The sequence below is a fragment of the Ochotona curzoniae genome, unplaced genomic scaffold (assembly GCF_017591425.1).
Source record: "Ochotona curzoniae isolate NIBS_2020 unplaced genomic scaffold, NIBS_Ocur_1.0 scaffold_4505, whole genome shotgun sequence".
In the NCBI taxonomy this organism is placed as follows: domain Eukaryota; kingdom Metazoa; phylum Chordata; class Mammalia; order Lagomorpha; family Ochotonidae; genus Ochotona; species Ochotona curzoniae.
Window position 1 is genome coordinate 48361567 of NW_024467118.1, and position 12346 is coordinate 48373912.

Genomic DNA, 12346 nt, shown 5'->3' on the forward strand with positions numbered 1-12346 from the left:
CAACAAATTTGATCTAATTGTCCTTCAAGTTGAGAAAATTATTAAACTAGCTAGCCCTGATCTTTTTAACTGTACATCAATCACTAACCACATATTTTAATTTTGCTTCCTGAATGTTCAATAACTGAAGTATCTTCTCTGTAGTATGTGAGCAAATTTATTATTATTAATATTAAAATGATTCAATTATTGAACAAATGAATACATAAGGTTTTAAAAGTTAATGTAAAAATAAAAGGCCATTAAATTCTTGTCTCTGATTCATTTTACATGAAAACAGAACTGTTTAAATATTATTTTTAGTTTGAAAAAAGTTTAATTCACAGTTGTATTATAGCAGTTATTTCGGTCCTCAAATTAAGCTACACAGTGCTTTCCTGTTCATGTTTGACTGAGTAAATTTTTGTGACCTGGTGATCACTTTAAGCCACACATCAAGTCCAAGGATCACGTGGACAAATGAGAAATACTCAGACACATTTGTACAATGAGCACGAGTTTCTCAACATACAGCCATGGTAGGTGGGTCTCACAGTTCAGGCACGATGAGATGTAAGAATGGAACATGATAGAGCTGCAGGATGAGTATTTGAACCACAAGGAAAAAGAAAGAAAAGCTCATCCACCTTGGAGACACTGTGCACCCTCACTGTCGAGGTGGTGGTGGTAGTTGGTGGTGGTGTCCCCATCTGGGAAAGAGGCACTGTGAGGAATTCTCCCACAATCATTCTGATAAAATGGACAATGCATAGCACCATCTTGAGGCAGTGGGTGGAAAGGCTGGTGCATGGGGCTCCTTCTCAGAGCTTTAAGGGATGAATTCCTCTCGGGAATGTCTGGCAGCAGCTCACTGATGAGGCGGTGCAAGATGCTGTTGTCAGGCAGACTTCCCCTTCTCTTCTCAGCTTTAATCTGGTCACAGATGTCTTTCAGGGCAGAGTCTAGAGCCTCAAACACAGATGCTTTACATGTTGTCTTTTCGGTCTGCTTTTTAGGTGTTGAGTTTCTTTTTCTCCGGAAAGGCACAGGACTGACAAGAAATGCCAGTTTGGAAAGGCCGGGGTCCATTTCTTGTCTTCTAGGCTCTTCAGCATTTTCCTGCTTAGCTCTTTCATGCTTCAGCATGGTGGTAAAGCGGGTATAAGAGGCAGGGCACCTGCCTTTGCAGGAGCTGATGAGGTGCCGGTGATGGTGGTGATGGTGGTGATGGTGATGATGATGGTGGCTGGATCCATAGAAACTCTCAGAGGAAGTGAAAGAAAAGTGATCAAAGTCACTTTCGCTGCAAAAAGACGAGCCTTCTACGTGAATATAGTCGCTGTGGTCAGACACAACTCCATCCTGGTCGCTGTCTGAGAATTCCACGTGGGGTCTCGGCTGCTCCTCACTGGTGACTTCGATGTGGATTGGCACCAGGGCTTTAGACTTGTAGCTTCGTGGCCCCTGAGAAGGATGTCTGCCCTGGTTTTCTTCCTCCAGCAAAGATTCAATGGAAAATCGCCTCTGGGGACCTAACCCGTTCTGCTGTGGTTCCAGGGTTAAAGGAGACAGCATCTCATCTCCCAGATTTGGCATAGATTTTGACTTCTGAATCAACTTCTCGAATTCAGAGATGCGGGTGGGTACCATGTCCCTGGGCACCTCCTCCGTGGAGGACTGGCTCCACCCGTGGAGCAGGCCCCTGTACTGCTGCTCCTTCTCGTACTGCAGGATCCTCGACTTCACAGAGCAGATCACCTCCGAGTTCATCAAGTCCTTGCGGTTAATGCGGTGCATTTTCTTGTACATTTTCAGGAAACCTGGGGTATCGTGCGCAGCCCTGTGTCTGAGCCTCGACCTGCCATTCCCGCGAGCCTCCTGAAGGTAGGGGGAAGCCCAGGGGATGGCGCCACTGTCTTTGGGGTCCTCCTCACAGAGCAGGGAGCCCATGCTCTCCGACTTGATTTTTTGGTCAGGCAAGCTATCGCAGTCATCGTTGAGCAGATCGTCGCAGCTCCGGGATTTGATCTTGGGGGACACCGTTTCCTCGGTGCTGCTCCAGATCTCCGCGTTTTGCCGGGCCATCTGCCAGCCATTCTTGAATGTGATGGCCCTTTGTGAGTCCCGCGGGACGTCCAAATGCTGTCTATAGGGGCTACAGTACTCTAACTCACTGGACGGGTTGCCGTCGAGCCCTGAGTAACTGCAAAGGGATGGACACAGTTTGCTATCGTCCCCACCTTTTAATCCAGAGCAGCGTGGTGGAAGAGAGACATTTGGAGAAGTTAAAAGGCTCACAGAGAGAGCAGAGCAGGTCAGTAAGCATCAGAAAGCACATCAAAGAGAAAGCAGTTAGTGTGGCTGAATCTAGGCACTGGCTGTTAATACAGGCAGCTTCAATTTTGGGAAGAAAAAGGACTATTACTAAAGCAAGATTATATTTCTCAAGACTTCGGCTTTGCACATGATAAAGCCAATAAAACCACATACAACATGTTATTGGGTTAACTAACACACCTCTTTGAATCACACGTCACACATCTTTCTGGCAAGACAGTGTACCATTAACATAGCAGTATTTACATTAATAGCCTGGCTTGGTAACCATCATGACTAATTAATGATTGATTAACAATCCACAGCAAAATTATTACTGATTTTGATCAACAGGGTCAGAATTTCAGTCTCCTTTGATTGATAATAACAGGTCAAGAGTAACCTACAAATTTACACTTAACTCTTTTGTAACTAAATCAAATATTTTTTCCATAGATACTAGATAAAAAAGCCATAAGACAAAATGCTTTCCAAAGTTGCAGAAGAAAACACTGTAAACCATTGCTACTTGTAGTTTTCCAATAAAAAATAACTAGTACCTCGTTAAACAAATTAGCTTGGCTCTTAACTTACTCTATGTTTACTCTCTTATCAGGATGACAGAATACATTGTATGCCTCTAGTAAGACAGCAAGATATTATGCTTTTCTCCTAGAAGGGTTTTTTAAAATCATTTGAAATTTGATAACAGAGTGCTAAACTTGATCTCAGTTTGTAATATCCACTGAAAATATCTTATTTTCCTTGAGGAGTTAACTATCAAAGAAGGGGCCAAATTATATCTAGGGTGACATTTTCTTTTTTCTTAACAATTTTTTCTTTTTTCTTAAACCAAGTGGAGCAAAATATCTGTACTGATAGCTCATGGTATCAGTAGAGATACAGTCATCTCTCAATTCTTCCAAAGCAGGCAGGCATGTCAGCAGACACGGAGTGCTCGGCACGGAAGCAGATTTAGCATTTCCTACAGTCAAACTGATATTTACATTTATCAGAATCCTTTTAACTTTGGGAGAGTATCCAAGTCAACAAATTAGTGGCATTTCCCAACTTACTGCCTTAAGTAATGTTCACCTGCATAAGTGAGTGGGCTTCAACAAAGGCTATAGTGGATGCGACTTACTCCCTCTGGACCATCCAGTCAATATTCATAGTTTTACCTTCCCCGAGGATGGATAGGCCTGTTGGGAACCCTGAATCCCAGCATTACAATCAGTCTGTCCTCTGCACACAAATGAACTACCACTGGGCATTATGTTTAATTTCTACCTTGGTTCCATCTGGTGAACCTCTTCTATTTTATGGAAACTTCTCTTACAGCTCATTTTCTTCACAGATTTGAAAATTGTTTTCTCTGCTGTTCCAGACCCAAGAGCCTGATGAGGACCACGGAGTCCTACAGCTGGTACAGGGCTGGGTCCCTGTGCATGGTGCTCAATCCCCACTTTCCAGCTTGGAGACATTCCTGGGCCAGGGGCAGTCAGGTACTAACTGATCTTTCAGAGACCAGAGAAGTGTCTTGCCCCCTCCCAACTGTGAGTTCAATAACATCCAAACACAAGATAGGTCATCTGGAAAAAAATGGTTTTATGATTTCTAAATTTTACGATAATGGCTTAGAAGCAGCTCTCACTAATGACTGTGAAGGATTAATCCCTGTGTTTCACATATGGTAGAATGTATGCTATCTGAAAGCAGACCCAAATATAGAGGAAAATAAATAAATGACTTTAACAGATACAATTTTATGTAGAATTAACTAATTTTTAAAAACACAAATTCGATGTATGTCTTAAGCAACAATTTCCTCTGTTGACACTTATAATTTCCAATCTGCTAGTTGTAATAACAGAAAACTTGACACTATGTAAGAGCTTATAACTATCATCTTCTAAAAGCCTGACCACAAATTGCTAGATACTTTGACTTCCTTAATAAAAAGAAATCTGCACATCCGTTGATCACTACTCACCTTTTGCTCTCGATGGGGAAGAAGGAGAGGAGCTGATGAAGGACTTGGTAAGCGTGATGCTTGATCCTGGAAGGTCTGCTCGACTGGGACTAGTCCTGTTTGCACTCTGATCCCCCAAGCCCCTCGGGGGGCCCACGGCAGGCTCGCTCTTCCTCCGTTTCCTAAAGTCACTTGCCATACTTGCAGAACTGAAAGAAGGAAACATCTTCATCAGTGTTCTAGAGCAGTTTCAGGCTTACAGCAAAATAGGAAAATGCAGGGTTGGTTTATTCTCACCCTTTCTTCTAGCACACAGGTTCCCCTATACTGACATCTATTGGTGCGTAAATTAGTTACAATGGAGAAATCTACCTGGACAAAGCATCACCCAAACTTGGTAGACAACATTAGGGTTTACGTTTTGGGTCATTCACTCTTTGTGTTCGGGAAGACATGTCATGACATGCACCATTGGTAATGTATCCCAGAGGACACCTGAACTTCCCTAATGGTCCTGCGTGTTCTTCTTCTTGTATCTTCCTCTTTTCTCTAACCCTGGAAAGCTACTCTTTTTTTTTTTTAAAACTGGCTCTATGGCTCTATACTTTTGCCTTTTCCAGCATGACATATTTAGAATCACATAGAATATAGCCTTTTCAGAATGATTTCTTTAATGCAATAAACACACACTTAAAAACCCCTTGGTGTCTTTTTGTTGTTTGAAAGCTCATTTAAAAAAAATAAATCACTGAATATCTCACTGCCTGGATGTACCATGGTTGATTTTTCCATCCTCCCAGCAAAGGGTATCTTGGTTGCTTCCAAGTTTCAGCAATTGTGGAACAAAGAAGCTAAAAATGCCCAGGCACAGAAGGCTATGTGAGTGTAAGTTTATAATCACCTTTTAATGTCAAAAGCCTAGAGCGAACAGGTTGTGATGACAATTCAGTGCTGTGATTTCTATCAAACATCTTAGCATACATAGAAGAGAATTCCAACAACATAAGTGGATCAAAAGGGGTTTGCTAAAATGAAGGAAAGTATTTGGGGAAATGTCAGAAGCTCATACAAATTTATCTCACCTCAGAATTTGCCTATAGTTTTGCCTAATAATAATCTTAGTTTTGGAAAATCTTGTGTCAGGGTGTTCTATTTGTCCTGGTAAGTGAACAAAGATTCTTTTCATCCAGTTGTGTTCAATGACAGATAGCTTTGAGCTTTATCATTTAAGATGAACAACAGTGAATGAGGAGAGCCATGTACTATGCACTATATCAGTGATCACTGTAAACAACAGTGATGGCAAGCAGAGGCAACATCACCAGCTCCCATGGAGTTCAGTGCTGTGCTACGTACTTTAGGCACAATTTTGTCTTATTTAGATTTCTCAGTAATTCAAGAGGTAGCCATTGTTATGACAGTTTTACAAGTGTGTAAACTGAACACATGTGCCCGGAAGTGCAGAAGCTCAATTTGCTGATGTGCTGTCTCCTACTTGTCTTTACATTCTGACTATCTGGTGACGTGAGGATCAGTGTGACTTTTACAGCAATGCTTAGGTCAGATTAAAACTCCAAAATGCAGATGTTTTACTTGTAAGCATAGATGCAAAAAGATAAAAATGGAAGGGCGGTAGCAGCTCCTTTCTGGCTGCTATTAATTCAGTTGGACAGCACGTGTGAATCCAATCTATGAAGGACTCAATACATCTTCTACTAAGACTGGCAGAAATCTGCGGAGAGGCAAATCATTATTATGGAAGCATCTGTTGTTGATAGTACGTTACGGCAGAGTTTGTATTATTCAGGGTTGCTGTGAGCTATGTCCTGAATGTTGGTCATAGTTTAAAGCGAGTGTGACAGGCAAAGCTTCCTAACAGAATTCACTTTGGGTGGACTTGTGGGCAGTTAGGACTAGTGCTTACAAGCTCTCTTGTTTTAATTTCATCTTGTGTGGCTCTTTGTCAGCTGTGAAAACTTGGCACCACTGAAGCCTAGATGTCAGTTTTTTCAGAAGTAAAGTGGGTTAACAGCACTGAGGACTGAGATGATTATGTATTTGGAATGCCAGATACATGGTTAAACCCTCATTCACTGGTGTTAGAAGTATTCGTGCTTTGTATGATCAGAGTATAATAAATAAATATTTGTGTAATGATTTTTAATTTCTAAAAAATTTCTGTATTATCATGAGTATCACCAATAACAGTGAAATTTAGTTATTTACAATCTCCATATAAAGAAAAGAAAGCTGGGGAGAGTGGAGACAAGGAAGGTGTTCGTTAATCCTTAATTAATTTAATTAATTTTCTAAACTGCATCAGAATGGTACTTAAAGTGTGTGACCCATAATCTTCATCAGCATTTCACAGAGTAGTGTTTCTATTTGACATGAAACAGTTGGGATGGACTACTCTGGCTGTACAATGTAACTTGGTCCTTACCTGCCAGGCCTTTCCAGGCTTCTGTCCATAGAGGACTGATACACGGAGGCCTATTGAGACAGAATAACAGGTTCATCAGAATCTTCACCAAGATGAAACTTTGCCTGTGAACGTTAGGTTAGTTATCTTCAGAAGAACATTATAAAAATTAAAATTCTAAGTACCATTGATGATGATCATCAAATACCTGTCCAAAGAGAAATCACGCCACCTGAGTTTTTGACTTTTTTTCCTTTTCTACTTTCTCTTCTGATACACAGTTTGAACTGTCCACAACGCAAGCATTCATTGTATTGGAAGAAGAGGACAAACCAACATTTCCTTAAGAATATAAAATGAAGAGTTAAATTATTCTACACGATTAATGCCAAACCCCTTCCTATTAACTATGAAGAAGTTTCCTACAAAAAAGAATGTGCTAATTTAAAAAAATGCTGTCAGTATTTAACCCTAAAAAAATAAACCTATTGTATGATTTCATCATTACTGGTGTCAGGTGTAATCTTCCAAATATAAACTGGACTTGTCTTTCAGTGCAGACATAATATTTTAATTAAGCCCATTAAACTAAATTATCTGGTACTTTAATCAGGTATAGATTGTATTCTTCAAACTGGAAGGTCAGAGTTGGAGTAAAATAAACAATCTAGTGAATCACAATACAACACTTTTTGAAAAAAAACATAAGAGATGTGGCCTTTAAACCTTTTCCTTCATTCTGAATAGCATACTGACATTGACATTATGTAAAAATAACATATAAGAGTTTTTTATTTTCCATGATCATCTATTGGGATAATTGTTGAAAATCTAAAAGGCAAGAGAGTATCAGTATTAAGTTCCTGGGTATTTGAGGTAACACTGCAAAATTAAAGTAGTTGTGATGTGATGTTTAGAATGTGTAGGAAAATGTACCTGCAGTTTTGGTTTTGTTCATATGAATTACTTCAGATAAACTCTGGTTTTCAGGAGGAAATGAAATTTCAGTTTGCAAATGTTCATCTAAGTGAAATTTTAAAATGTCAACCAGAAAGGCAAGATTTGACAAATTATATGCTCAGTTGTTATCACAGAAATATTTTAGCAGGGTATTAAAGAACTTAATGGAAATTAAGCCTTGCTTTACAAACCATCTGTATAGTTTTATTTTAGTGAACTGGTAAATTAATACCAATTAACCAATTAAAGCATTAGTACATAATTTTAAAAATTCCTGATGTAGATAAGTCTGAGAAACCCCTTTTGTACATAACTAAAACTGCTTATCTTAATGGATATTTTAGCTGAATTCTATGTTACTGAATGACAATGGAATTTTGCCCAAAAAGAAACAAAACCATCTCTCTGCACAGTAAAATACCCTCTCCTTTTAGAGACAAAAAGCATTCTAATATTGTAGCTCCTTGAAAATACATCTCCATGGTGTCAATGAATATAGAATTAGAGAAAAATTTGGTCTGTTAGTGTAATAAATTCATGTGATTCTTTCAACTTGCTGAACTTGGAATGGGACACTGGAAAAGTGGAAAAGTAAACACTAAATCAGAAAAATTAAACAAACAGTTCAGAAAAACCAAGCCAGATGGCTTCAGTAAAATTTAGAAATATCAATTCTACTTAGCTGTAGGAGAGCAAGCCCAGGAAGCACAGGGCATTGTCATCCATGTGGATCATGGCTTTCATGTGACAAGAAAACACAATTGATGACCGGAAGTGTTCATTCAGAGCACTCTTGGGACATCCCAGAGAAATCAGAAAGTTTGAGTTGCCAACTTATCAAGGGTCTAAATTATTTGTGATATGAGCAGAATATACCAGAAGAACTGATAAAACAGTCAAGTTTTGGAGTTAGACTAAGCAACTAGTTACTCTTTCTCTTGCTTGTTTCTATGTCAAATAAAACAAAATAGTTTTGGTTTTGTGTATATTCAGAGTAAGTTTAGTATTTAGTTATGAGGTAACAGTAAAAAGTGTATATACAAGAACAGAGGAAAACTTGTGCATAAATGTAGGAAGGGTATCATTTGAAGTGGAAATTGTCTTTAGGAAACAGATGGCACATTTTCATCTATCATAATCTACCTTTTACATACTTTTAACACATCTGGAAGGTCATTTTAGTAACATGCAGGTGCTCAATTACTCTTCTATTAGGTCATCATTTGATTAAATTTTGCTTTAAAATCTTGTTCTTCATATATATCTGCTTCAGACACACATATGTGTTTATATATATATGTATAGGAAATGACTTTCTCTACAGTGGGCAGGGGGAAAAGGTTTTGAATCTGAATTTGAATTCTTTTTGTCCCTTTCCCACACTTTGCCTATTTGAAATGGTGATTTATATTGCCTGGCACAATTGTGACATCCAGCTGCTTGTTATAAACACTCCTAGAGATTGCAGATGTACTTCATCTTATGAATTGGTGAGTCTGTTATGGCAGTACACTGGGAAATAGAGTTGAGAAAGATTAGTAGTGTCTGCAAAGGGTGCTGGGAGGTGTGACACATGCTGCTATTTGCCAGCCCTAACTTTATTGATATAAATCCATAAATTATAAACATTTATAAAGATGAAAATAAAGTTTAGGAATAATGAGTAACAGGCATCTAAACTCTTAGTCTGCACCTGTGAGCATAAAGCCAAAATGGCTTTGAAGTGCTTTCTAGCAGTGTTTTATTTAGTCTAGAGAAAAATAGGCAGTTGGGAGAGGAAGTTGTGGCACAGCAAGATTGGCTGCCACTTAGCCTACCTGCATTCCCTATCAGAGGACCGATTCTGCCGCCTGCTACTCTGTGTCTGTCCCAGCTTTCTGCTCAGGCACCTCTAGGCAGCAGATGGCTCAGATGCTTGAGTGCCAGACAACCATGTGGGAGACCTCGTCAGAGATTTTGGCTCCTGGCTTGATCCAGTGGCAGTGCTGGTGGTTGTGGCCGTTTGGTGAATGAACCAGAATGTGGAAACTCTCTCTGGTTTTTACTCTCTGTGTCATTCTGTCTTTCAAATAAGTTAATTATTCTTTAGGAAATTATCTAAAAGACCCAAGTGATTGACAGGTACATTAAAACTAATAATTCTGGTTAGCAGTTTGCACACTATGGAATAGCAGGACTATGGATAAACAATTTAACAAAAGTCATGATTGCAAAGCTTTGTCATCTGAAAGTAACAAATATAGCCAACAGCACCAACATAACTAATATCTAGGCAATGGTATTGGATACAACACAATGACACAAAGACAGATTTTTTGAAAATAGCTGGGACACTTGAGGGAACTGTAAAACATGGATATTGAGAGTCACAGGAACAGCCTCTAAGGGCAAAATCTGAAAAACAGAGAATAATTTGGTTTTACCTCATTGGAAACACCAGAAGAATGATCTTGAACATAATCCAGAGCCTTTTTAGGAGGCTGCAGCACATAAGCAGAGGTGTAGAGATGGAGTGGAGGAGAATCAATGGCAGCAAGGAATGGACATGTGGAAAAGGTGACAACAGTTAGAAACTGAGTGCCAACAGCATTGGGTACACATAAAGAATGACATGAACGGAGCATATGGGGGCAGCCTGGAGAAAGAGTGCATTGTTTGCAAACAGCCTCAAGCACTGGGCAATATTGCTAGTGTTCAATTAGTATATTTATAAATTCACGCCAACAAATCAAAATGAGCATTTCTAGTCCACAGACAAATGCAAGGTGTATTAAGGAGATATTAAAAGAGTAAGAAGATAGCATGCAGGTGAGTTTCCATGTACAGATGAAGATAATTATGGAAAGCGCTCATACTTTAGGCTCAGCACAGAAACTGGTATGTTCTTTCTGAACTTCCTAATCAGTGATACATAAAATAAAGCTAGAGAATATTTTTCTTCTGAAATAAGATATATTTATGTGAATACTAAGAAACAAACTAGAAAAGAGAGAGAGAACACTCCCTTTACTCAGAAATAAAAATTCTAGAAAAATTCTTCAGTTTATTTGTGTTTACAATCCCTTTTGATGTGGTTCAATAAAGGATAATGAACATATTTAGGTCTTTTGTGCATTTTAGTGGACAAAAAGGACTACCCAAACTACCCATTCAGAATCAGGCTATATGTATCTAACTTAGTACACAGATTTTGAAAGAAAGCTTGTACTCTCTCACTTTGAATAAAGACTGCTTCACAGTGTACGTGATACATTATTCAAGAGCTTAAAATTCACAAGACGTGTAACTGACACACATCCGATGTACTGCTATTGGCAGACATGATTCCTAAATAAAAACCTGAGTGAATGAAGAAGTCATTTAGAGCTTGAGTTGACTCTTTATCCCAGATAAACGAATTCCCACAGGGGCTAGTTCCTCTACTAAGAGTCTACAGATTGCAGACGTGGCTGTGGTCTTCAGTAGCAAGACTAGAAATGAAGGTCTACAGGGTTTCCTAATTTTGTCCTTCTCTTGTATCTCTGATGGTAAACGGGACATTCATACAGCAGAAATATTCTGGCAGTATATTAAGAGTGAAATTTTCTTTTTGAAAACAAGCCTAAGCTTAACTTCTGACTGTGTCACTGGGCAAATTACACAAGCCTTCTAGTGCTCATGTTTGCTGGCGTGCTTTATTTTCTGTTGGATGACTTCGCGCAGGTCAAGTACAGTTCCCTATTCTTTTCTCTGACTCCTTAGCAAATGGGAACTAGGGCAACATTCTTTATATCAACGTGCTCCTGAGTTTGAACTGGAACAAAAGGGACTGTAAGCAGACACAAACACTCTGAGAAGTTGGAATCACTGAATATTCCAGGAAAGAAGCTACCGCAATGTGTTAGGTTTGCAATTAATTAGATGTTAAGTAATTCTAACGCATGATTTGGAGGGGGGAGGAAAACCAATAGGAGGTGCCTGAGCATGGTTAATCATTCGGTAGAGAAGGGCGCGTGCACTAAACCTCTCAGACCCCATCCAGCTTCTGTTCTTTAAGTAGCACCTAGCTCGCCTAACAATGGTATGTTTAATCAATCAAACAACATTCTCCTACGGTTCTTGTATGAACAGTCTAGCCTCACTTACCGGGCGTCCAAACTCCAGTTCTGAAAAGAATTTATACCAGGGCTCATTTTCTAAATCTATGTCATCTGGAGTTATGCGATCAGTCTAGAGCAGATGTGAAGGAAAAGGGAAGGAAAAGGCACACTGAGCCAAGTGAGGGAAATGCCCTGTGGTATGAAAAACACGCGCGCACTCGCACGTAGACATGCATCACTCAGGTCCGAACAACCTAGGCAGGAGGGAAGGCAGGAGGGCAAACACAGGGCCCAGAGATGCACTTACGGGGTACCCTTAGGCCCTTACTTCTGTCCTCTGTCCACCCTTCCTAAGGCTCACCCTAGCTCATTGCTCTATGTTGCTGAATGATGGGCTCGGAGAGTGCACCAGAGAATCGGGATGGGCGCCGTTCAGGCACCATGTGGCTCTTCCTCCAGTGTAGCTTTGAGGTCCCAGCACACGAGGGTGTAATCTGTAGATCAATGCTGGCATGCATGCGGCTGGGGATGGGAGTGTCTACACAGCGAGGAACTAGGGTGGGAGGAATGAGGACAGCTTCGGAGTTGTGGAGCGGAGTGAAGGGTGCTGGAGAGCAG

The 12346-nt window shown here is 39.9% G+C and overlaps 1 protein-coding gene across 5 annotated transcripts in view; it reads right to left on the bottom strand.

Moving 5' to 3' along the window:
* The window catches only part of SORBS2 (sorbin and SH3 domain containing 2), a 178944-nt gene that overhangs the window by 34352 nt on the left and 132246 nt on the right, over positions 1-12346 (bottom strand). For 2 of the 5 annotated variants that reach the window (XM_040965941.1, XM_040965940.1), the window contains 3 exons: positions 6711-6760; positions 4289-4476; positions 627-2219 (listed from right to left, as the gene is read on the bottom strand). In XM_040965941.1, coding sequence (XP_040821875.1) covers positions 627-2219; positions 4289-4476; positions 6711-6760 — 1831 coding nt within the window. Of the gene's footprint in view, positions 1-626; positions 2220-4288; positions 4477-6710; positions 6761-10072; positions 10130-11774; positions 11859-12346 lie in introns of all 5 variants that reach the window. The other 3 variants (XM_040965938.1, XM_040965939.1, XM_040965942.1) reach the window with 3 other exon arrangements.